This window comes from Pezoporus flaviventris, unplaced genomic scaffold (assembly GCF_033815535.1).
Source record: "Pezoporus flaviventris isolate CSIRO_AGI_PZ_B2104156 unplaced genomic scaffold, CSIRO_AGI_Pfla_v1 ptg000013l, whole genome shotgun sequence".
Classification (NCBI taxonomy): Eukaryota; Metazoa; Chordata; class Aves; order Psittaciformes; family Psittacidae; genus Pezoporus; species Pezoporus flaviventris.
Genome location: NW_026892561.1, coordinates 41332742 through 41359829, shown reverse-complemented (window position 1 = coordinate 41359829; position 27088 = coordinate 41332742). Strand labels below are relative to the sequence as shown.

Below are 27088 nucleotides of genomic sequence, written 5' to 3'. Positions count from 1 at the left end.
ATAATGAATTAGTCATCACCAGAAATGTTAACATTTCTGCATGCTATTCTAGGGAGCCTAGAAAACCGTTTCCCAAGCGAATTCAGAGATGTGTGCGTGTGTGAAGTCCAGGATGGTTCATCCTTCACAGAACTCCATAGCCCTTTACTGCATCTAGTAAGTGAGTGACAGTGCCTATTTAAAGATAATGTTGCTGTGAGTTCTCTGTAGTACTTGAAAGCCTGCCTGATCCAGTACTATACATAATGGCCTCAAATGTTTGAGTCAAGGCTGCTCTGGTTTAAGGTTTCTATCATGAGACTATCTTGAAGGAATTTTTATTTTGGTTTAGCATTACAAAACTTGAAAGCTTGGCATAACCACTCCAAGGAGCACACAGCAGCAGGCTTCTGTGTCCTGTGTGGGCACTAGGCAGCAGGGCAGGGAAAGGAGTATTGTGTATTCTGGAGCAGAAAAAACAGTATATTAAATTTTAAAATAAAACAAACCCAAAGTTGAATAGCCCTTACTAAAGACACACAGGTATCCCTTCGTGCTGCTGAGTTTGCAAAACAGCTGATTGGGGCTGAAATCCTTGGTGCATACATGCATGCATACATACATGCAAGGTGTCTCTACTGGCTTAAGTTGTTTTAAAGTAGACTGCTGCCTGCAATGTAGCACTGGGAGATGGAAAACCAGTTCATATTATGTTAGGATTATGGTTTCTAGATAGAAGACTTTTCAAAGGGGCTTTTCCCTCTCATGGAGGGAACTGAACCAGTATGCTCCCCACTTAATTTACCTTCATACCATTGAATGCAGGTTACAGGGGTCTTTGCTCTTTGTTTCAATGTTTTGAGTCCCTAAAATAATCCTCACACAGATTTTCGCAGCTTGAAATACATACTGCTGCTTTAGCAAAATTTCATTTCTCTGCAGCTTCATAGCCTAGTAGTGATAATCCTTTGGGCAGCGTAAGTGTATGTCACTAAAGAAGCATTTAAGTACTACCTTCCTTCAGTATCAGAGCTTGTTGGATTTATTTTTCGTTCAACTATTTGGCAAAAAGCTACCCCTGCAAGAAAAATAAAAAAGAAAAATCTCAGCAGAGCAGTGATCAGTAAATAGTAATTAACTGCACATCCCCATTTTTGCAAAAGTAATTCTGAGAGTGATGAAAATCAGCATGTGCTGATTTTAGGCAGCTTTGGCAGTTTATTGGCAGCTGTTATTGCAGCCGGTTGTCTCTGATGTTAAATTTCCATATATAGAGAGAGACCTTTTAGTGGGCTGCAAGAGTTAGTGTATCTATCTGGTCCATTAGCTCTGTGCATGGGTAAGCAGGAGAAAAGAAATTCTGTGCTTTGCATTCAGACAATTCACCTCAATTTCTAAATAGAACACTTAGACGTGCACTGAATATATTGGAAGACCCTAAGGATGGAATTGATTCAGAGGCACTCTGGGTACATGCATGCATGGGGCAAGCTATATGTTTGCAGGTAGCTTCTTTTAGTGTCCTGACTGAAATCAGTAAGTCTTAACCACCTATATGCCCGTTACACTTGCTTTTCACACACTCTGACATGCAACATTAAATCAACTGTGTTTCTGAAAATATAATGTCTTTTTTTATTTATTTCTCTGAACAAATAAGAAGCTTCTGACAGCCCTGGCAAAGAAACTGACATCCATCAAGACAGGAAAGAGTTGGTTTTTATCATTATTTCTAAATTTAGGTGTGAAGCTCATTAATATTCTGATGTGGCGATAATGGTCACTTTGCTATGGATAAAAAAGTGATATAAGCAGAGATTTTCCAGGCGACTTTGTATAGATTCATAGAATGGTTAGGATTGGAAAGGACCTTTAGATCATCTAGTTCCAGCCCCCCTGCCATGGGCAGGGACACCTCACACTAAACCATCTCACCCTAGGCTTCGTCCAACCTGGTTGTGAAATACGAACTCACTCCTCTAAACAAAATAGCAAGGTTTTATTGAGGGACAAAGTCAATAAAGCAAAAGCAACAGCGCTGGGCGCATGACCGTAGCCAGAGGCGCAAGTGGTTAGCATTTGTTACAGGTTTATATATTTTCACTATTACATTAGTTACATACATATTCATAATTCCCGCATATAGGTGGGGGATAATATAAGTAGCTTCAAGAATTTATTATCATAAGTCTCCTCCTCTTGGCATCTGCACACTGCTCTGTGTTGATTGTGGGCAGGGGTCTTGAGGATGAAGTAAACAATCTTCCTCTTGTGAGTAGGGGTCTTCAAGATGAAGTAAGCAGTCTTCCTCACAGTGTACTTTTCACCTTTGGCACAGTTGGATGTCCCAATAACCACACAACCAGCTATATCTGTAATTATTCTGATAAATAGGAAAGATTTAAAACAGTGTGACCTTCCTGCAAAATTTATTGCAGGACTGGCAGACAAGGAGTATCCCAAGCTAGCAGATGTTTGAGAGGCTCTGTCTCTAAATTAACTGATGAGTAGAAGGATGGTGTGAAATAACTCATTCATGTTTAGTGGGGCCACTAAATCCTGTTATCTCACCACAGACTTAAAACACAAACATTGCTCTTTAAAACTACTTTAGAAGACTAGTGTGAAACAATTAACTCATGTTTAGTGGGGCCACTACATTCCACAGACTTACAACATAAATATTGTTCTCTTTCTACAACCTAAGTTAAGCTAAAAAGTACTTTATGTTTTCTAGACACTAGCTTTCCTTATATCAAGCTTCACCCCCCCCTTCTTTTACCTTTACAAATTCTTTTGCTGTGTGACTCCATTTTGATCAAGAGATCTGAACCTTTTTAACTTGTTGTCTAGTCTTGTGTCTTTAGTGAGCTTTGTTTCTGTTACTGTAAACTTGTACAGTTATATCCACATAACCACACCTATGATTTGCGAAAGCCAGTACATTTATGTGTTTATCACATGGTCTTGAACACTGCCAGGGATGGAGCATTCACAACCTCCCTGGGCAACCCATTCCAGTGTCTCACCACCCTAAAAGGAAAGAATTTCCTCCTTATATCCAGTCTTAGTGAACAAGCCTTTCCAGGCTTTGATGCTGAGAACTGTCGATACTGATGTACAGGATTTCATGTAGTTTTATTTACCAGATTGAGACTGTTGAGAGAAGAAGGAAAGAGAGAGACCATTGCATACATCTGTATGGAGTGATTCTCTTTCCTGTTTCTGGGTTAATCACACCTGTGAAAAATGTTTCACTTAGTTTTTTGAGTCTTTGTTCATGTTGCAAGGCACAGGCAGATATTCATGCTTTCCAGTTAAATCACCAAGCGGTGATCGATAAATGAGCTGAAACTTTCCCTTCAGAAATCGAAAAACCAGAGGTGGTAACATGGATACTTACTAGCAGAAGGCTGGTAATGCTAGCTGTAAAGTTGAGGCAATGGACTCAACCAGGGCTCTTCCAGTGCAAAAAAGGGATCCTTTCATGAAGCTTTCTATGGGTTTCAACACCTGTAACAGCAAGGTGATGTGTCCAGCAGAGTATTTATGTAGTTAGGGTGGGTAAGCTGCACTAAGTTAAACGTTTTTGTTTCCTGTGCAAAGACCAATTCAGCACACAGAGACATGGTAAATGGGGGAAAATACCCAGTTTAGCCTTGTGCTCTTCTTTAGGAAATTGTGCTTCCTGCAACTAGATGACCTTTGAAGATTCCTTCCAACACAAACTATTCTGTGACTGTGTGAGTGATTCTGTGAGTTTTGCTTTGTGCTGAGATGTCTGGAAGCAAAATTGCCCTGTATGAACATAGCAGATCTGGATGTTGAGCTGCCAAAAGACAAATCTTTGCACAACATTGTCCTGTCAGTGGAGCCTGTGTCCATATCGCATACCTACTGTGGCTGTGGTACGAAGACCTCCTCGCAGGCTCTTTACACCAGGTAGCGCCTCTCCCTTTCTTACCAACTCACATAACATTTAGAAAAGAAAACAGAGAGCCAAGCCAGGCTAGGGCCTATATTTTGAATGGAAAGTTATGAATAACAGAAGTATCCAAAGAATTATGTCAATGTCTGAAGTTTCAGGGCTAATTAAACAAAAGAAATCTGTATGTTTTGCCATGCCAAAGTGAAATTTGTAAGGAGTTTTCCTCCCAAACAAAATATTGTTCTTCCTGTTCACTGCCAGGTCAGGATCAAACTCCTTTCTAGCACTGGAGACCATAGGAAGCATTTATTTAAAACCTTAATTTCCTTATATTTGAGCTTGGATTTTAAATGAAAACTAGAGTCATGTTTGCTCAAGGGATTCAGAGGAGCATCTGTACAATCACTGTTTGAAGTAAGCCTGAATCTGGAAAGGTTAGACACTGTAATATCTCGGCAGGCTCAGTGCACTTGGTTTACAAATCACTGTTCTTAGAGTGTTGGCACATTTCATTAATTTGTCCAAGTTTAAACTTTTCCCAGCATCTGATCCACAGAAAGTTTTTTTTACTTTTTGCGTATTTTTCTTCCATTACAACTCGACTCAAAGCCAAAGAAACATTTTCTTACAAAAACCGACCAAACTGATTTTGAATGTTAATTTATTCCCATACCTCATTGAAATATTTACTTAGCCACAGTTGCTCAGGCAGAGTGGAGTCTGCGCCATGTGGCTTTCTGCTGAATGTGACAAAAACACAGCCTTGTTCTGGCTCCTCCCGTTTTTGACAGGATGCAAACCCCCACTCCATTAACACGAACATGCGTTTGCACTCAGTTTAAACTTTGCATATGGTTGATATCTAATTCTAGGTGACTCTGAACATATGAGCTTTCATCTACTGGCTTTTAGCTGTGCATCTCCCATGCAAAATTAAAAATATCTGTAGTCATATAAAACCAGGGCACTTTTCACCCCTGCCTGTTAAGCATCTTCTGTATTCACAACTCACAAACCTGTCCGTATGCATCAGTTAGCCACCAGTCATACACAGGGCTGGAGCACTGGAGACCCGCTGCCCCATATACAGTAGCAATGGCTGGTCCTCTGAGGAAAGCAACATCAGGCCATTGTGGCTGTTCAGCCCAACATGCCCATTCTTAGTCCCTGGTTAAGGAGGCAGCCTACTGAAGACAGGAGGAATGACACTGGGGATAAGAACCAGTACCATCACTTCTGTTCAGACTCATGAAATACAGCTTCGTTCAGCTCTCAGTGGATCAGAAGGTCCTTACTCCTCCATTACTCCATTACAGTTATAAAAAGAGCATACATAGTTTTTATTTATTAGTGTTTCTTATAAAGTTTCAGGTTTGGTTTGGTTTGATTTTGATATTTTCCGCCCCAAGCCTCAGCTACTGGTAGCATTTTCAATGTTTTGCATTATGAAAATTGTTTGCTGTGGAGCATCACAGATCATAATTTGAGATTAGGCTATCTGGCATCTTATGGAAAACCTGCTGAGGACAGTCTTGGTTAGTTTTGCTTTTATCATGCATTGTGTACTGCATAGGAATTACAGCTGTGTTTTTGGTTGCTCACCAGGGACTCAGTCTTACAGTGCAGCCACAGCATGTGGTGGTTCAGTTTGATCTGGAAAATCATCTGCATGCAAGATTCAATCCTTTTGTGGATGGCAGGAGCCAGACTCTTGACAGCAGCACAGTGCTGTTAGAGGTCTGTTCCACATACAGGTTGGCTCGAAGAAACGATTTCCTAGAAATAATCTAGTGTCAGACTATGTGGGCACACCCCATCAAGTGGCATTGCTTAGAAGAGAGGCACAACTGACAACCAATTTCTGCAAGGCTTCCTAGTTACTCCAGTACAACAATGCAGGTACACAAAGAGGGGGTGTCAGCTCATTGCGTGTTTGCAGGACCAAACCCTGGGCCTGCGGGTTTGACAGGGGTAGTAAAAGAATAAATATTATTTTATAGCACTGATGTTATTCTGTGTCCTGAGAGGCCTGGGCGACTTAAGCAGCACCTGATCTCCTATGTCAAAAGCAGAGGCATATTACAGACGTAAGATGTTTGATGTGCACAGGCATGTCAGTTGCTCACTTTAGATAGTCCTCCAGGTGCACAAAATAGCTATAAACTTAACCTTTGTCATGATTCATTTACAGTTGAGCCTGTAACTAAAAGGATGGTAGTATGATCCTCTGGATCTTGACGTAAGATTGTGAGACATCTGGAGTCTGTGAGAATAAGGAGAGGGACCTCTGGAGTGTAATTGAAAAAAAAGAAAAAGAAAAGGAAAAGAAAGTAATTTGGTTTTATGTTTAATTTCTATAATGAAAATGGCGTGGATTTGTGTAAAACCATACTTACAGTGCAGTTTCTGAATCCATGATTGTGATCCTGCCCTTCTTTATTCAGTATTACATTTCATGGTCTGCTGAAATCATGTTTAGGGGGATAAAAATAGTGTATCTTCTGTTTTTTGGCATCCAACCTCTAATTTACAAATATAATTTATGCTAATCTTGAAAGTGCTTCTCAAATACAAAGTAAAATGTGTCATCCTTAGTATATGTGTGTATAATTTATTCTGATGGGGAATAGACATTTCAAAGCCATTTCAGGCCTTTATACTCAGAACATTTGATATGAGCGGAAGAATGAGGTGTTCATTGCTGTATGAGTAAGGAAGTGATTAAAATATCAGTAGCTATTCTTGTAACCCAAAAAAGGTAGATGCACCAAGGGATGCACTGCTGTTTGCTCTATCAAGCCAGCTCATAGACAATCCCTGAGTGAAGTATTTTTATTCTTTTTGTATTTTTGCAGATGGTTAGTCATTTTTATGATGGACTTATAAAAATCTTCCTACAGCATCACAGTTAATTTTTTGTGACTTATCTTTGGTCTCTGACTCAGACAGCTTCCCTGATGGATTAGACGTGTGTCATGGTAGGGTAGCACTGGCTTGCAGCTCCCCAGAGGGAAGAGGCCTGGCCATCCGTGTGCATTGTTTCCCTTGTAACTCAGTTCTCCCCTGTTCTGCAGAGTAGCTTGCAGAGACTCTCAGCTCAGTTTCTGCCAGCTAACAAATCAGTATCTGACTGAGTCTTCCTCACAAGAAGAGTGAGCATCTGCTATTGAAATGGCTTCTCTTGGCTGTCTGGAGTGTCACCCCTGAGAGTACATTTGTCACCAACAGAGTATGTCCGCTTTTCTCCTGCTTAGGAGATCAAGTCTTATAATCAGGTGTAGTTCCCCTTTTGAACTTGTGGATAAAAAGTCAAAAAATCTCATGTAAAGGAAAACTGGAAGAAAAATAGAAACTACACAAAGATGAGGAGAGCTAACAAGTGGTTCTTGGTGCCTGAGGCATGAAACTAATCCGTTTTAAGTCTGAACTGATAAGAGAATATCTGGATGAATACCAAGAACCAAGGGTGGATAGATAGCTGGGAAGAAAATGTAGCTCTAGGGTATTCTGACTTTATGGGGCTTAGATATTCCTAAGAATTCTCCTACTCCTTAGAAGTACAATGAGGGATTTAATATGCCACATTGTTTGCAGTTAAAGCAGTAACACCAAGTAAAACAAAAGTTTTTACACAACTATGATTTTCTTTTTTTTCCCAGAAATTACTTCAATTTCTCCTTGGTCCAAGTAATGAAACTTCACAGAAAAAGTAAAACTGTTACTTGCAGTGCAAAGTAGTAACAGAGCAAACTAAAAAGACCACACTGATTGAGGCAGGCAGTCTCTAGATACCTTTTCTTTGCCATGTGTTCTTCAGCAGTGTGATGAGAACTTCTTGTTCTTAGTTTTCCAGCTTGACAACTCGAAAATATATTTCCAGTCAATAGGGACATTATGAGTCATGGCAAAGCAAGGTGAAAATGACCTGGCCTGTGCTTTGTCCATTTACGGTATTTTCTGAGTTCATTTCTAATGGTCCGTCTTCTCCTGGAACTTCCTTTCTTGTGGTGAGTAATAAAATGAATAATACAAAAGTTATAGTTATTGCCCTCTGTAGTTCTTCAAACACATAAACATTTCAGTTATTCCATGTTGTAGTTTGGTCAGTGCTCCAGTATCTACTTGCTAGAACAGAGCAGGCAGAGCACAATAAACTGAGCTGTAATGTGTCCAGGACCACGATGATCACAGCTTATTTGCAGGTAGTCTGATTCCACAGTATGGAACAGCAAGGTTGGAATGGTTTAGTTAGCTGAATTCTGACCTCAGAAATCTCAGCTGACAGATAATACCTATATAGGAGGTATAACAAGACTTGTCAGGTCCATCATTTGGAGCTATTCTACCTATTTTAGTAATGAAAGCTGAAATCTTCTATTACCGTTTTGAGGCAGATCCAACTGCTTTGGTATTTGCTATAATGATTCAGTTCCAGTACTGTGTGGAGGAGGGAGAGGGATGAGAACAGTGCACCCGAGAAGGGATAATGTAATCTGGCAGCACTCGATGGTCTCCATTGGACTTGTTAAGTAGGCATTGGAGAAGTCCCATAACTTGTTCTTGAAAGAAGAGCTGCTTCAGAACACTCTTCTTAAGTGTGTCTGGAGCTAGCCTTACTGCACTGCCCTTTCTGCCACCCACTGCAGCATCAGTCACTAGACCTAGGCAAATGCCAAAGTGCATTTTCAGCACAAAGTCAGGTTTGCTGTGTGTAGCGCAAGTGATTGTATGATTAATTTTGTTATTATATAATTCAAGACTCTTGTTGCAGACAAATGACTTGCCTTTTTAATGGTTATTTGAATGCTGTATATAATTCTTTGTCAGAGAAGCAGTTGAACCTGGCCAAGTTCAGATTGAAACTTCCCAGAGGAATAATCCAAATCTGAATTTCCATATATATTAATAAACTGTGTAATACTTGCAGCAACTCACATAATACAGTTTTGAAATGAGATAGAACTCATTATCAGTACAATGAGGAGCACAGGCTCTTTCCTGTCAGAAATAACGGAGTGAGAGCTACACAATTATATTCCTTCGCTGCTTCTGGAGTCATTTATGCAGCAAGGTGTGTGTAAATCTTTCTCTGCCTGTTGTAGTGTAGTGGGACATATACCAGCCCCAGACAACTCCTGTAGTTGCAAGCAGGAAGAGTTTATAAACAAATCGTTTCTGTCTAGTTTCATGGTGTAACACCAGCAGTACTGTGCATTGCAAAGTTGTGTTCCACGGGTCTCAATGGAGCATTGGCATGCTGCTGCCTGAGGGTAGGAGATGCCATGTTTGAAATCTGCCATCCAGCTTTTGTATTTGTTCTCTGGGTATGAGTCTGGAATGACTCCTTTCTCTGTGCGCCACGGTGGATTTCAGTCTCTATTACCAAGATGTGAACTTGGCACTCCACCTGATGTTATGCTTGCACTTGCTAGTCAAGCTCTGCTGGGAAACACCCGCTGCCCGACACTCAGGAATCCCTACCAGCATAAGTCCCAAACATAAGCTTTTTTGTGATCCTGACTGATGACCTCGGCCCAGTACCAAGAACGAGAGGTTAGGCTTCTTCGTCTTGGGGTTTACAGTGCTTAACTATCAGCTGAAGGTTGGCTCCTACACTCAAAGAGAAATGGACGGTCTTACACATGGCTGAAAAGAGGGAAATGGTGCCCTGCTGATTTTGTCTAGTAGCTGAGCAGAGAATATAGAAAAGCAAGACCAGATCTACTTCAGCACAAAGCAGAATAACAAGTTCTGTTCTCATGTGTACCTGCAACCTCTCTTTGACCTGGCTATAGGCTCTTTATTCTGGAGTATGCATAGGAAGCAGGTGAGATAGGTTTTCATCTGTGATGTTGAAAGGAATTCAGTAAAGAATGAAAAAAAATATGGAAAGGAAGGAAAAAGGACACAGTTCAGTTGTTTAATGAGATATGTGTGTTTAGACACTGAACTTACGTTTTGAAAGTTCTTATTTCTGGAGTACAGGATGCAGCAGTTCAGCAAAAACCCACACTTCATATAAATGCAGTTCTGTGTATTCTTAGGAAATGGGTGAAACCTATCATCTCAGTGGATTTTGTGCAAGTCCATCCATAATGGAATCTACCTTACAGTGTGTAGTTTCAACACCTTCATGCAGTAGTGAAGTAAATGCACTAATTAAATAGTATAAGTTGATGAGAACTTTCATGTCAGAGACATGGCAAACTGAAATTCTGCTTGCGAAATCTGACTTGTCCAATGGACTTAAGGAAGGAAGCAGACCCCCGCCTGCATTCTTCAGCATGTTTGGATAGTAATCTTCTCTAAATAACATGACAGGCCCTTTTTGTAGTCCAACACCAGAGGATTATATTATTTTCAGAACAATTTATGCAAGATTAGTGGAGACATAGTTAATCATTTAAATTAGCTACAGGTTTTTTATTAATCTTCAAAATAATGAGCTCTACCTTTTGATCTTTGTGTCTGAAAATCCCTCTGGAATTGATGCCAATTAGGATTCAGTAATAACTTGGTTATGAACATGGATCAGTATATGCATATGTGTGGCATGTGTGTGGGCAGGTGCGTGGTGTGTACATGTGCAGGTGGAGAGCGGCACATATTCAGTTAGACCTGTTCACTTGTTTCTGATTTGGAAAGGGGATCTCTCCAGTCATGGAAAATAAATAAAAATGCAAGGACAGTAGTAAGCAAAAAAAAGATTCTGCTTTATTCTGCAGTCGTGCGTTGCATGGTGCCAATCCGATGCTTTTAAGACAATTAGATACAGCTTGTGTATTACCTACAGTGAAGATAGGGGACAGTATCAGGGAATGAAGTGACCTTAATTTTCACATGAACCATTGAGAAATGTTCTTGTCTTTTAAAGAAGGAAATGTGTTCCAGAAGCAAATAAACTGCATGAGCCCAAGGCAACACTGAATAGGAAACTTACAGATGAGCAGACTGACCCTGCTTAGAGCTTCACTCTATGTGAAGGAGAAACAGGAGGTAATTAGGGCTTTCCAGGACTTTGCAGTTCTCATACTGACATTTCTACATGCTCACAGTGGCACATACCATTTCAAACCTCCATGCAAACAGGCCTGTGTTGACCTGTGTGTGTTGTGTAGGTTTTTCGTGTATTCAGTGAATTGCATTAATTGAACTGTGTTATGGGTTTGCAGTAAAAGCATCAGTAAAAGCTATGATTCAGAACTGATAAGCATACATGACTATAGCAGGGATAATACCTTATTCTCAGTCCTGCCATCCATGGTACAACGTAGTACTTGGTATGATAGCACTTTTTCAGCTGAGCTTTCCTTCTTCTCTGTGTTCCTGAATGATTGGAGGTTATTTTCTTCCTGGTATCCCACAGCCCATTGCCTTTGCATCTCCTCTACTTGCATCTTACTAGTCTCATACTGCTCATGTTGCAGCTTCAAGTGGATTTGATGAGACGTAAATACTCAGTTTCCTATATACAGATAATTTTTTGAGCATTTCTTTCTCTTATTCTTTAATCTGCAGGGAAATGATTGACTGGGCCCCAAGAGCCTTGTTTCCAAGGTACATGGATGTCTGTAGTTAAAGATGAGTGCAAGGGAGTGTGGATCAATACAGGATATTGCATTTCTAAAGCAGTATTATTCTTTGCCCTACTTGTGGTCTCTTGTCTTCCTGAAAACTGAGTTCTGACTTCTAATGTTTGAATTTTTTTTCTGTAGACAATTTCTAGTCATAATGCTATGAAACCTGAACAAAAGCTTTTCTCTATTTTTTCTTGTAAAACTCTGAGTGAGTGCATAGCGGTGTATGTACCTTTGAATTCTTGGCAACCTACGCTGAGTGCTTTATTCTAGTAGTCATCTTCTTCCAAGAAAAGAAAAGAGCATTGCTGGTTTCCAAATTAAAAAGTACAATCTGCTCCTCAGAAGCAGAACTGAGACTGTGATTCCAGGTACAGTTCAGGCAAAGGTGGATCATTTACTTATGTGTGTATTTTCTCTTACAGCATAGGTGGAGAAGTAGCGAGAGGAAATGAAGGAAGCTACGTGGGGAAACATTTCCGCATGGGATTTATGACAATGCCTGCTCCTCAGGACAGACTGCCACATCCTTGCTCCAGTGGCTTTACAGTGAGATCCCAGTCTCTTCATTCTGTTGGAGGAACTGACGATGAAAGTAGCAGCTCTCGTAAGCAGCCACCTCCAAAACCTAAACGAGACCCCAACACCAAACTGAGCACCTCATCTGAAACAGTCAACACTGGAACAACAAATAAAAGTGGGAAACTACCAGACAGGACCGAAGGTAAATGCTATAATTCTTTGGAAAAAAGGTTTATGGTGACACTGTTAAGATTATCCAGTTGATAATCTTGTATTTAAGGATTAACTGTAGTTTCCCTCTCTGTGTAACAATTCCAGCACAGATATCCCAGATCATTGTGCTCTACATTTTGGACCCCTGGGTAATTGCCAACCATTGACATTTCTAACAGAACAGTACCACTTTTATTTCCTGGTTATATACTGGAGAATGAGTTGAATTATTCAAAATGAAAGGCAAAAGAAATTGCTATCAGGTAGCAATGTTACCTGCACACCAGCTAAGGACCACTCACTATATCACTAGCACTGTGCAAACCACAGTCCTGGACAGGATCCTCCTCAACAAAGAAGTGAAGGACAGAAATGATAAAATACTGAAAGCTGCATGGCCCTGAATCTCTACAGCAAGGAGATATTATCCAACAGTAAAAATTATACCTGAGATGATATAATGTATTGCCTAAGCTTCTGTTTCATGTAGGTCTACATTTTCTCTTCACAGCTACATTGCAGCCCAGTTACATTCTCATTTCTCCTAGTTCCATTGCAGCCAATGCAATATTCAGAAGAAAATAAACAAAAGTGTTGAATAAGGTTAGAACTTCCTTACTCTGAACTACTAAAGAAGAACTAACACTGTAGGGATCTTCTTCTTCCTTTCTTCCATGCTGGAAGTCCATTTTGTGAAGCAGTAGGACCAGCTGTACTCCCTGCTAGGAGAGATCAGGATGACTGTGATTCACAGTGTGAACTGTAAGAAGGAACCCTTATGGACAAATGGTTTTGATCAGCGCTGGTCTTTCCTACTGCTGTGTTACATATCAGTTTTGACATCCCATGCATTATGTTGTGCTCTTAGTGTGTGTCCCTTTTGCTTCTTGTTGTGGCCAGAAATACTTGTTAGCTGCATTCATGTTACAACCCCTTTTAAGCAAATCTGATTTTGAAAAGTCATCGGTGATAATAAAGATGCAAAGCAATGTGTAATTCAACTGATGACACATATGTCTATGACTGCAAGGTCGAGCACAAACGCTGAACAAACTGTAGATATATTTGTGCTGTTGGTGGTGGTTATTTTGCATATGACATTTAGCATTACTTCCGTAGCTTGTCCTCCACCGTGACCATTACATCAACTCCATTGAACAGATTCACATGACAAATCCAAGAATTGAGTAACTGCCCTTAATAAAAGCAGTTTAGCACAATTTTACTGGACCAAAGGCTACACAGTGACCACTCAGATTTGTGCCACAGACAGATTTAAAATCTCATATCAGAAAGTTTCAAGTCCTCCATTTAATCTAGAAGGAGAATTACATGGCACAAACGTTTTGGTCTGATGTGCTCTGAGGTGAAAGATAGAAGCTTTTAAGTTTCTCAAAAGTTCTTTTGAAAAATATTATATTTCAAAATGTTTTTATAATTCTTTAATATATTAGCACTCTTTCTTCCTGAGTCTGCTCAACCAGAATTACAAAGGCTAAATGAAGTTTATCTTGCAGACAGGGCAGTAAAATAGGCTCTAACATTTTCTGACTTGTTTAATGAATATTCCTGCAAGTGTGCATTGAGTCTCAGAGTATATTTTGCTCTTTGGTATAGCCGACCTTCACATTATCTCTAGGATAATTAGGAATAAGGTCTGTTTTATATCCATCCCCCTAGCCCTTTTCCTCATTTACTGAGAAGCAAGAGTCTCTGAAAGCCTTAAAGTAGCAATAATAATAATGATAGTGATAATTGAAATACATTCAAGTATTCCACAGATCTCGCAGAAATTATGGCAGACTCCTTAAGTAGTCATGTAGTTAGGTAGAGCCATGTCCTTATGAAACTGGATTTTCTTCAGCACTATTATTATGGAAGATTGTGAAGATTTTGCTTCCTTTCCCTCATCTTCTCCTGCCATCTGAAATTTGACACTGAGGACGTAGTATGTAGTCATGTCCCTTCTGACAGACTCCAAAATTTGTAATTTATTGACATTTCTGTTTCCAAGGCCTGCTTTCTGTTTGCCTGCTTCCACTCTGTACAGGTTGAGCTCGATCTATTGCATCACAAGATGGTTACGAGTGGCATGCATGGTGCTGTAGCAGGTTCACTTTGTATAATTTCTATGACAACAGCATTACTACACCAAAGTACTAAGTATTGCAGAGCACCTCATCTTTGTTACTGTAATCAATGTCTGAATATTCATAGCAAGATCTCTGGAAAGAACTGGTTAATGGTTAATACTCCATCACTAGCATAAAAGGTAGTACCTAAGTGTTGCCTTTGAGTGTGACTAAATGCCTTCATGGAATATTGAGAATCTCTATGATACTTAATATATGCCATGTATTACATTCATTCTGCAGGTTTACATGTAGTACTGCAATGGGTACTTTTAAGCTATCATGAAAAAGTTCCTGGAGATTTTGAAGTGACATAACCCATTAACTGTTTTCATGTGTTCAGAATGCCTGCCCTGTTTGTATGTGTTTGGTTTTATATATGCCAGACTTACAGGAGTTTCACCAGAGTCTGATACACAGAAAGTAAAATCAGATTGTAGGGGGGTTAACTAAGCAGTCACATTTTAAAGTCTGAGGTATACTCAAGGTGGTGTTTGGATGAACAAACTAAAATGCTTTGCTGTCACCAGGAAAGGCTTTGTTATTGCTTTTCCCCTCCGAGGTAAGAAGTTTGTTGTGATGAAAGAGTTTTCAGCCATCATCTGGCTAGCATAGGAAAGTTTGTATAAAACCTGTGGTCATACATTGATGAGGGAATCTAAAGATGAGCAGAATCAGATGAAAGTTAATTATCTGCAGTATTTATCTGATACAAATATTAAACCAGCTTTGTCCCAGAATAGGAAATTATTACTGTTGCTTTACAGTTAATCCCAGCAAATAAAGTATCTGAAATTGTGTGTAGCTCAAAGAAACCTGTGAAGGTCTGATTCTGCAAATCTTTTTTTTTATCTGTGCAAGTGGTGAAGTTTTCCCATGTCTAGTAGTTCTCATTCTAGTAGCAGTCTTTGAATTCAAGAGGCTGTAAACCTGTATCTTGCCAATTTCAGGTAAGATAGTCCATAGGATACAATACTCATGTTCTCCTAGGAAGGTCTTTGGAATGTCAACTCCGAGAACACAGAGGCTTAACTTGGTCTTTATTGTTGATATTGTACCCAAATATTTGTATATGCATGCCTCTCATACATTTGTATGTATTTGTGGTATTTGCAGGCTGAATGGCTACTGCTTTTTCCAGGAGCTATTGGAAACAATGATAAAAACCCCTATTGTTTCTCCACCAACTATTGTGGAATCTTTACAAAGGAGTTGTCACAAAATTATTCCCAGCTCATTTTTTTTTTATGGCAATGCAGAATAATTCAGACTATGATTTCTATTGTCTGACCCTGTGGCTACTTTGAAAAGGAATTTGCTGCATTTCCTAGGCAACCAGGGACAGCCTCACCGCTCATTTTTATTAAACATGTTTACTTTTTGCTTTTTGGTAACTATCCACTTTATACAAACAAAACCAATTACTGGTGGTAATTTTCATTCTTTTTCTGATCATGGTGAAGTCCAAATATTGAATCCATCTCATCTTAGTAACCACCATTAACATTAGATTATGCTTTGAATGAAAGCCTGACTTTACTGCAGAAGTAAGTGGTGGAAGAAATTTGGTCATGAGCTTGAAAGACCTTTTCCTCCCTAAGCACAAATAGCATCAGTAGCAGCCACGGTGGTTCTTTCCCTGTACAGTCTACTTGCTTCCAAATTTGTGGGAGTGTGAGAATCTTCTTTCAAGTCACAATGACATGCATTAACCCTGTCACATTGTGCAGCAGTGTGGTAACACTTCGGTTAGTGTATTCCACGTCAGTCTACCTTGGCTTTGCCTGAAAGAGCACTCTACAGCCTGGAGAAGCTCTCCTTGAGTTTAATTTCATTGCTGTGTTTTCACACTTTCATGTGCCTTCTTAAGCTTCAGTATTCCTTTTGACTCTTCTGGCTACCTCTCATATGCACCCACTGAACACCTTCCCCCCAGTGCATTTCTCCCCAGTGACAGATTTCTAGAAAGTTGTTTTTAAAAGTGTGGTTTGTCTTTTCTGCAGAGTTTTCAAACTCTGATAGGAACAGCAAACAAATGGAGCTGTGCCCCATATCACACACTGGAAGTGAGAAGTGAACTGAAAGGGTCATTTTAAATAACATTTCAGCATGGAAGGCCTGTCTAATCTTGATCCCAAAAGGGGTCTTATTGAGAAAATGCAGGAGTTTAATCTATGTGCTTTCAGTGCCCAATCTTACAGAAAAAAGAATTACCAAAACAGTGTAACTGGTGAATGTAACCAGCCTCAAGCAGTGGGTTTTATGTGAACCCTGCTTATCCACCAGAAAGGTTTACAGATCCACTGCAGTGCAATCATAAATGAAGAGGTATCAGTGAATTGCATTGTGAAAGTTAACTTTTTGTTAAAATTCTCCTTAGTAAAATGGGTAATGACTGCATTATACAAGCATATAATACATATAGATAATGAAAATGCAAGTTTTATGTGCACGCAGGTACACGCAAATATGTGCATACAAATGCAAATTACGACTCAGAGTAGCATTTTCAAGATGTTGCACGGGGTTGTTCTGCTTCTGCTAGAGCTTACAGAAAGTTTAGGTCTAAGACATGAAAATGCTCGCAGGGATCCCCATGCCTTGAAACCCACTCAGTTTGTTCAGTGCTTTTCTTCCAAGTGCCATGTGTGGAAGAAGCTACCCTTCTTGTCTCTTTCTAAGCCCATGCAGTGGAAGCCTTTCTCTCTTGCTTAGCAGTCTCTAAAGGTGGTAAACTTGTAAGGAAAATATTCCTCTAGAGAAGAGCAATTACAGTAAGTGTAACTGGGGTTGCAGTCCAGCTGGTGTCATAAATCTATTTTTCTGTCAGCTAAACTGGAGACTCTGCATTGTAAACTTGAACTTCGATACTGTCATTGAACAGAACTTGCTGGTTTTGCATGATGCTGGTTTCCTTTTATTTTCTGCCTTACTGAATAGTGTATTTAACCTGAACTTTAAAATAGTTTCCTCTGCAGTAACTATGTCATGTCCTTCCTTGTAGCCAGATCTGATTCTCGCATCTTTTCATCCATGCCTGCTAAAGGAAGAAATATCACTAATGAGACCTATTCAGACCTTAGAAGTGTAAAGCAACAGAAAGATGAGTTATGGTGGGTATAGCTATGGGCAGTTTTAGATGCTACTGCTTCTGGGCTATCTGCTTGGCCTCCTGCCAGGCATGACAACCCAGTGCTGACGTAGAAGAATACAGTATTTTAGGAATGTCTCTTTGAGACATGGATGCTCCTGCACAACCCTACTGCTAGGCAGGAGCTGGGGCATGGGAGTGGGGCAGGGAGGTCTGGTAAGAAGTATCTTTCAGTAGATTTATTCAGAGCCCTGCACAGCAAGCACGAGACTTGGGCAGATGCTCTTGGAACATGCTCCCTCTTGGTGAGGGTCAGTCATCACTGTGGCTTGTGATGCTGTTGCAGTGCCAGGATATGGGTCTGAGGACAGGGAAGGGCAGGCTGCATGGCAGAACAGAATGTCCCCTGTATGTCACTGTGCTTGAGAGGCCTGAGTGCTTGTGTATTGTGCTCTGTATGGTTTTTAGCTCATTTTCCCTCTTTCCTGCAGTCTGCTCTGTATTTTAAACAAAACATTTTGACCCGTGAAAAGCTGCAGCTAGTGTTCATGTTAACTATGTAGGTATAATGCAAGCTGGTATTCAGCAATGCATGAAGCAGTGTCTGTTTTCATTCATATACCTTAATATGATTTATCCATTAGTTTTTGTACACTGTAATGTAACTCTTTCAGACTGCAATGCTTGAGAGGGCTTAACTTGAAACTGTGCACACTGGTAGAAGGCAGCTGGCAATGATGGAGGGAAAATTCAAAGCCAACATCAGAAAACACAGTACCCTGTTGTCAGCAGAGTGAGGTGGAATTGGCTCTTAACTACTCTTCAAAGGACCGCCCTGTGTGGCCAGGTGTCAGAGATGGATATATATGATGCTTCAGCAGCACTAGAGCACTGCAGTCTTTATTAGACACCTAGCACTTCCCTTTGTTCAGCCCTGCATCTCAGCAGTCTCCTTGCTGATAAAGTGGTTAAAAGACTGGAGGGCAGTGCTGGCCTGACTTTGCTGTGGGACTGTGCCCAGCAATGCCTCTGCTCTGTGTTTGGCCCATTTGGTTGCTGAAGCAGCTTATTTCCACTGACCTGCAGTCTAGCAGGAAGGGTATGACAAAGATTTCAATGTATTCTCTAGTATTTAGTAGCTTAGAGATTTTTCAAAGGCGCTGCTTTTTGGAGGGAAGGGGAAGTAGTTTTTCAGTGTTTTGGGGTTTTGTTTTCTTTGCTTTTGCTGAAATTTCAGTTTGCCCCTCCCTGCAGCAAGTCAATTTTCAGTTTGCAGGTCCCAGAGCTGGTTACTTTCATGTGCATATCACCTCCTTCATCTTTTCAGGTCTGTTTTCTGGTCCTTCAGATAAGGCAGGACAAGGGGGAAGGAATGAGTGAAAGGAGCAGTTCTTATAGCTGTTATAATAGCTTTCTGTGCAGAGCAATGAGCACAATGTGATTTTTGGAGGGATTTATAAACAAGTTTTGAAGTCACACAGGGAATATGCTCTTACCCTCAAGGCACATATGCATACTCATTAACGTTAATGGAAGCTGCAAGCACTGAACAGAAAATAGACCATGCAGCAGTAAAAGACATGAAGATCTAGTTACCCACATGGGAATTGTGTTGTGCCCAAGACTTGGCAGTTGGTACTTTAGCTATGTTGTGCTAGTTTATCCTGTGTACTTAGTGTCTTTTTTTCTTTCTTTTTAATTTAACAAATTTTCTTTATATATTCCTCATCTCTCTTTTCACATTACGATGTTGCTCATTTGCTGAGAGATGCTGCACCTATGTAAAAAAGCACAAAATTAAATGTGCAGCCCCCCTGCAGTACAGATACCTCTCTGCTCTCAAGGTGGTGGAATCTGGGATGTTCTTGATAATGGAAAAGCCTTAATAATGTGAGTTCAGGGACTGTTGTGCTGATTTACCAGATTGACTGCAAATACATCCAGTCCAGGAGGAGGCTGCCTGCCCTAAACTAAGGCTAGTAAACCCTGCTAAACACTTGATTCCTGCTGAGTGTGTGGGCTTTTCTGCACTGTATACCTTGGTGTTCTAGGGCTCAGGAAAATTTATAAGCGTGGTTGCAACCACAGGCCCAGACTGTGCTTGTGAATTCACACCATTCTGCCCTGGAATTAGCAAACCACCTAGGAGGTCAAAACAGTGTTGGATATAACGCAGACATGCTGAGTGGGAGGCTTTCTCCAGGCTGTTGCCACCCTGAGGTCTGCTGACTGTACAGAGTCACTGTAATCTCTGGAAACACCTACAAGGCAAGGAAATGTGAGCCACTTACTCATGCAGTGAACTGGGATCTAGGACAGAGTATTAGCACAGGTTTCACATTGTATGAAAATCATGAGGATGCTTTTATAACCAACCCAGTACTTCAGCTGTGCTCCTGAGGTGCCTGAATCCATAATCTTTACCAGAATGACCACAATGAACAGTGAGTTTCTGAAGAAAGCTATCACGAGGGTGCTTTTTGTCCACTGCATGGTTAATTTGCAGCCTAAGTAGACAACCCCTTTGTAACTGGAAGGTTATAGTGTCAATAAATCCACCCATTATCATCAAGTCACTCTATGTTAAGCCTGGAATACTGTGAGAAAAAGACTGTAAGTCATCGTATTTGTGACTATTTCATTTTTTTATTTTATTTATACCTCAGGGAATCATAATGCTCAGCCTTCTCAGCATTTCCACCTGTGAGCTGAAATACTATGAAACACTAGGTTCTTGCATTATTTTGCATCACTGAATGGCTCGGAAATCAGGGCCAGGAGAGGAGGAGAGAGAAATCTGGGCAATTCACTTGCCTCATTTTGACAGCCCTTCAGACCCTGTTAAGTAAAAGAAATGCCCATGAAACTACAAAAATATCAGTTTTAGAATACTTGTACTACACTTCTATTTTCCATACTGTCTTTGTCATTGTCTGTTGAAGACATTGCGGACAAATGAGTAAGGCCTTGAGGGATCAGACTGAAATCCTAAAGTCTCTGTTTATTCTCAGAGTTAGTATGTGATAATAGAGATGTCTGGCAAAACTAATTGGGAATTAAAGATAAAAAAAAACAAAACAAAACAGCTGCACTTTTAATTCTACAACGAATACATTGGATTTCCACCTCTTTATCTTACCTTATTTTTAACTCATGTCCTAATTCTGTTCTCACTTAAACAGCCAAATGAGCCAAATTCTCAAGGAGGGTAGCGCAACTGAGCTCTCCATGCATTTCCTGCCAAGAGGTTGATGCTGAGAGGGTGGGAGGGCAATCACCCTGCATTCACACTGGCTTTACTGGGAATGCACGGTGCTTAGCAGAATCATGTCCCAGGAGATTTAAGTCTAGCTCCAGGTGAGATGCTGTCATGGCTATCCTCTGTTTCATTGGTAATTTCTTTCTGATGACTGTTTGAATATAGTGGTCTTGGTTGGTGCACTGGTTTGCTGCTTTCATCTCTTCCACTTGGCTTAATGCTGGATGACATCAAGCAACATATGCCTGACATGCTGCAATTGTGTTTGGCACTTCACGCTTTCCAGTCCGTACGTGTTCAAACAGTGCTGTGTTGGGATAATGTGCACAGCAGTGACAGCTCAACAGAGCACAACTTCCTGCAACACTGTCAACTTGCCTGGAGGTCACAGTGTATCAGCCTGGGCTCTTCGCAGATGCACAAGGAAAAAGAAAAACCAAGCACATGCAATTTTTTGTGCTAATTTTAGTGACCATAACTTTGAACTGCTGGCATGTCAAACAAGAAGTGCAACCCCCATAGTCCAGAGTGGTTTGCAGCTGGCTGCTGGTTCAGGGGGAGGCTTTGTGGTGGGAAGTAAAAAGCTGAAGCATGGTGTACTTGACATCATCAAGAGGCACAGCTTACTATCCATTTCCAGTGCAGTAGTATAATATTTGCCAGGGGTTCTATTATTTCTCCAAGATAAAAATGAATACTCTGCCTTCAAATTCACAACCAGCTTGTATGTAACAGTTGAATAACTCTAGCTTCTCTTATGCTTAGTAGTAAAAAAGAAAAGTGGTAGTGCAAGTACAGCCCTCTCTGAGTGTAGAGGGAACAGTATAACCTTTGGGTTGGTGGCACTTCCTGGGACGGAGAAGATTCCTGGCATTTTCCTCTCCATGCATGATTGCAAGGGGAGCTGTCTCCCCTTTCCTTTTGGTAGAATACCAATGGGTGGCTATAAATCTTGCCTTAGGATCAGTGTGGGGGTGCCAAAATGTCTCCTCAATTGGGAAAGTTTTAAGGGGGGGTGTGTTTCTGCTTATGACAATGGAGATCTCTTACTACTTGGACTTTGCTGAAAGAGACAGTAAGTAGCTGTTTGATTAAACAAACAAACACAACAAGCACAAAGAAAGCAAACCTACGAATGTGCACCAAGCACAAATTTGAAGTTATGCCACCACCGTGGATTAAAAATCTTGATAATGTGTCTAGCGTGTTTTTTTTTTTACGTCTGAGATTTTGCAAACAAAAGCATGGAAGCTCCAGGTATTCTGTGGTTCTGCATTATTTGTTATTTTCTGTTAAGGATGAGGTAATTTTTACAGCTGTTGTGGATAAGTATGTGTAGAGACTGTATGTCCTAAGGTCCACATCCTGCGAGTATGTGCTTGCATGTCAGTAAATGTTATGCCAAATGGAGACTTGTGTGGTATAAATGGAGAAACAGGGCTCTTCACAGCTCTGCCACTGGCTTGAATAGCCTTGAGTATTTCACCTGGTTCTTGGAGTCCCAGATTCCTCCTCTGTAAAATAGAGATAGTGACAAAGGCTTTGTTTCGTGACACAGTTTGCAGCCAACTTGTGATCAGAGTATTTCTGCTCACAGTGAAAACTTGGGCTGATGGGACACGTGTGAGCACTTTCGTGAGCAGTGCTGTAGAAAGAGGCTTTTGAGCAGAGAAGGGAATACGTGAAAGACTGTCCCTGCTTAATGTGAAATTCCACACATCTGGCAGTGTTTCATTTGTGAGCTCAGAGCAGTCACTGTGAAAATGAGAACTTCGAACATCTTATTAACATAGGAACTGGTCAATTTCCTTTTCTCAACCTCCTGTTGGTGTCACTGATGCTGCAGTACGCAAATAAGGGTGGCAGAATCTAGACTATGGTTACGGTCCAGCTCTATGAAATGCTGAATGCCATCGGTTTACAGCACAGACTGTCCCAGGAGGTGGTAGGTAACAACCACCCATCAGAGCTTAGTCTGTTCTGTGATGCCTTCTACCAGAGGCTATGCTTCAGTATTATGGATGAATTCCTGCAAAGAGCTTTGCTTCTGAGCAACAGCAGAATGAAGCAGGCTATAAACACTGGGTTATAGCAATAGCTTCTGGTTTCGTATGGTCGTGCAACTGCTCAAAGCATGAGTGCATCCATATGCCCTAGTGACAGTAGGAGTAGATGCTAGTTCGGTCATTATGGGAAACTTCAACAGCTGCAAGATGGGATAAAAAGGAACAGTTCTTGCAGTGAAAAGTTGCTTGGCAAAGGAATTGATAAGATATGTTAGCTGAGAAAGCTGACTGGGATAACATTTTCAGCAGTCACTGTCTTTTCAGTGGCAAAACCAGCACTGGCTGCTCCCTACACCCATGCCATTCCGTTCTGCACTTAGCTGAACCATTAAGGCTGGTTTAGGAGCTGTGCTGTAAGGTTGGATGGGTCCAAATTATAAGTAAATGGGAAGGAGAAGGGAAAAATGGAAGGGAAGGAGGGGGAAGGGGAGTGCTGTGTGTGTGCTCACTGCAAACACAGTGGGGGAGACACAGGGAGAAATAATAACAAAGTTCACGCATGTAAAGAGCTTTTGGAAGGAAATGGTGGTCTTGTCTCTTTCTCCACTCATACTCAGGTGGTTGATGCCTGCTTCTTCCATTAGGTATTCGCTAAAATCTTTTAGCCTGTGATACTGTTTTTGCTTTAATTGCCTTTCATTTACCTCAGCTTTCCAAACATTTTTGCTAGAGAGCTCCACATCTTGTCATTGCTCCATCTTCTGTCTTCTGCTTCCTAGTCTTCTTTTTCCCTTTTTTTTACAGGGTGCTAATTTTTGATCAGTTCTCTTTATTGTTCCCACTAGTTCTACCTGTAGAGTTGAACTGAACAGGTTCTGCAGTCATGGGTGAGGTAGAAACATCTTCTGGCAGCAATGTCTCTGTTCATTTCTGTGCCCTATCTTTGTCTTTTCGTTCTCCATCTCATCTCCCAGTTGACTCAATAAGGTTAAGCCTGGAATTTGAAACAGGAGAGGGCTCTCCTGAAGCTTTTCTGGACCTGCATACAGCACTTTCAAAGTGGTACTGTACACTGCAGCTGTGCCAGGTGAACTTATGGTGATTAGGCACAGCTGCAGGGCTCTTATAGATCAACACCATTACAGGCTCTACTAGTTTCACTAGACCACTCTGCAAACAAATGCAAGATGCAATAATAGATGCTAGGCGCACAGAAAAGCTCTGAGTGGGAGGCAGCTGATGATGCGTGGCTTGTCTGTAATTTTGTCAACATTTTATTTAGAGTTGAGTTACAGAGAGGAGTGACCCCTATAGAGATGGTAGTAAAATGATTAGCTGTGAGGCTCTCTTCTTAAAGCCAGTTGCACCGAGTGTTTTGGCAAAGCTCAGCCTCTGACCACAGAGCTGTTACATCTCCCAGCACTGCTGCCTGTGTGTGAGCTGCTATGACAATGCTCTGTCTACTTTAGCTATCATCATAATCGCCCAAAAGCTCAGTGACAACTGTCAGGAGCTGCTTCTGCCAGGGTCACCTTCTGTCCTTACTGTAGAGGCAAGACTACCCCTTTAGATGAACTCTTGTTCATTGGGCTCATTTGCTTTCTCGATGCTCCTGCTGTGGTGACTCATTTGACCCCTTCCATCAAGCTTGTGCTTTGTTTTGAAATGTGAGCTCCATGGTGAAAGGACCATGGCAGCAAGAGGCTTTTTATACAACAGCTTCAAGGAAAAGGATTGCACAAAGCCCACAGAACTGCTGGGGGAGAGGATGTTAGTGAGATCTGTTGGTTCCTTGTCACTAGTGGGAGATGCTGAGGAAGTGCAGCAGCAGTTGTGGGGCTGCTGTGCTGGTGGGATACTTGGACACTACATTTCGTGTTGGAGTCACCAGGCGGTCAATATTCTGCACAATACCTCCTCAGTAGGTCTGCCGGCTTGATTTAATGGGCTGCAATTATTTTAGAAGCTTGCCAAACAAGTAGCTATTTATGTAGGCAAAGAATGGATTTGACCTACTTTTTGTAAGCAGATGATAGGCATTACTCTGGATCTGAAAAATGAAGAGTCTCATATCTTTGGACAAATTATTCAAGTCTTTGCATATAGTCATTCCTAGTGTTTTGGACAAGATATTCATGAACCAAAGCAACAATTAAATCAAGTGAGCAAATACAGACTATTTTTCTAGGCAAGTGAAGTAGGTGAGCTAAAGTTACGATTTCATTAAGCATTTGTTCTTTGTGTAGCTTCGTTTCCTTTGTTTCCATTTTCCCTGTAAATCATTTCAGACTCCACAGTCTGGGTGCAGATACTGGACTTAGAAATCACCCAGAGTCAGGAACTCTTGTAGAGATCAGCTTCATTCACTGTCTCTATGAGCACTGGGTCAGGAAGCCTCTGTACCATACCTTCTCCAGGAAGTTTATGAAAATCCAGTGCATGATTTCCCACATCATCTCCCTCAGCCACGATAGCTAGTAATCAGTTGTAGTGTTGTTCCTGCAAAGACAGGAATTGCATTCAGACTGGAGTATGCATTTGTGTATGTGAGTATTGCCAAAGGATACTACAGAGGTCGTCAGTGTCCTTTGGGCAGCAGATAATACATGAATAAGCAGCTCAGCCCTTAAAGACTCGTTGATATCACAGTGGTGTCCACTACATACCAAGCTCATATGATGTAGACGTCTAAGGTGTGTGTCAGTGGGACTTAGCTCTTCACACATGCCTAGAAGCATCTCTTCCTGAGCAGAAGAAAGATCATTTATTTCTGCAGGTCAACAAAAATGCTGCTGCACTTGCAATCATCATGTGGCACAGCCTGTAGAAACTGTAAGACAAAATGCAGAGCCTCACCATCTTCTGCATGATGTTTGGGTAGCCACGGAGAGGGGGCAGATAGCATAGGATGACTGCTATGGGAGAGCTGAGCTATAGTAGCTGTACCACAGGCAAGATGGGGGGTGTCGGGGGCTGATATTGTCCATTGTTCTCAGTGTGAAATGCAGTCAGTTGGTGGGCAGCTGAAAGAATAGAGCAGGAACAGTTAATTTACAGTAAAACCTGGTAAAAAGCTGGTCAGGTTTCATCTCCAGGGTGACAAACAAGATGCCATAAATGTTGCTTTAAAACTGAAGAGTTTTACTCACGTTGCTGATTTGTGGCTGTTTTTCTGTACTCTGTTGTGCCCACTTTTAACTCTTCAGTGCTTCGATTCTCTACAGGTTCTCCACTAGAGCCACCAACAAACAAGCACATATGTTTTGCAAGTTAATTTCTCTACAATCATGATTCAGTAGTTCTATTTGCACACTCTTCTTGTAATTCATCTAATGATGCTTGCAGTTGATGAATTCCTGTGCCAATTGCCTTTCTATTTCTAGAATTCCTTCAGATTCGCTATAGTTACAGAAATTTTTATTGCTGCTATTTCACTGGCTGCAAAATCTGTTGCATGTATGCAGACTGCAGGCCATCTGAAACAGAACAAACCAGTACTTCAGCAATATTGGTTGCATGTGTGGGCAGTGTGAGGATCCTTTACTCAGATTCCCACTTTCCCAGTCATCCTCCCACTTCTGCCTCCTCAGAGCCTGCCTCCACTGGATCTGCTGCAACTTACACCCATGTAATACCATAGAGCCTGGCCCCTTGGGCATATTAGTTCAAAGATTTTTTTCAAAATGGATAGTCAGAAACCATTGAAACCTAAAAGAAGTTACTGTGAGGTTTTTTGTCTGCCTCCATTTGCACCTGGTTCATCAGTTTTCCAGTAAAAGGAGGATGATTCAAATTGATTTTTCTTTTGTTACTTATCCAAAATGTTGCTTTTTCTGCCTTTCCAGGGCTCTGCCAATTGCCAATTGACAATAACTTTTAGCTTCAGTGAATAGTACAGAAAGGCTTGATTGCAAATAATTTGTAATTATTTCTCAAACAGTCTTTTTCTTGCCTATTCAATTTTATCTGGAAAAATCAGGGACATCAATTACTCATTCTTCAAAAGAACTAGGATGTGACATTCAAGCTACATGAAAGCATGAAGCTGGGCATTTGGAAGGACACTCGGTCACTTTGTAATTTTCTGGAAGCTTCTGGAGACCTTTTCACTGTGGGAGAGGATAATAAGCAGAGCTCAGTGTGTCAGGTGGATGCACAGAGAAGTGGAGGGCTGTGGAAGAGAAAACCTGGAAGTCAGTCTGCTCTGGAGTGTGGAAGTTTGGGGAGGGACTCTCTCCAGCATGCTGATACTTCAGTGTTTGAAATGCCCTGGAATCTCTGGGTCTGCCCTCATCTTGCTAATGCAAGTAAAAGGACCTGCATCCCTTGCCATGCTGGAGAGAGGCTCTGGCAGCAGGGCAGTCAGTGCAGTAAGCTGGCT

The 27088-nt window shown here is 41.1% G+C and overlaps 1 protein-coding gene across 3 annotated transcripts in view; it reads left to right on the top strand.

Moving 5' to 3' along the window:
- The window catches only part of NYAP2 (neuronal tyrosine-phosphorylated phosphoinositide-3-kinase adaptor 2), a 140004-nt gene that overhangs the window by 52304 nt on the left and 60612 nt on the right, over positions 1 to 27088 (top strand). For all 3 annotated transcript variants that reach the window (XM_061453004.1, XM_061453003.1, XM_061453005.1), the window contains one exon: positions 11910 to 12208. In XM_061453004.1, coding sequence (XP_061308988.1) covers positions 11910 to 12208 — 299 coding nt within the window. The remainder of the gene's footprint in view (positions 1 to 11909; positions 12209 to 27088) is intronic.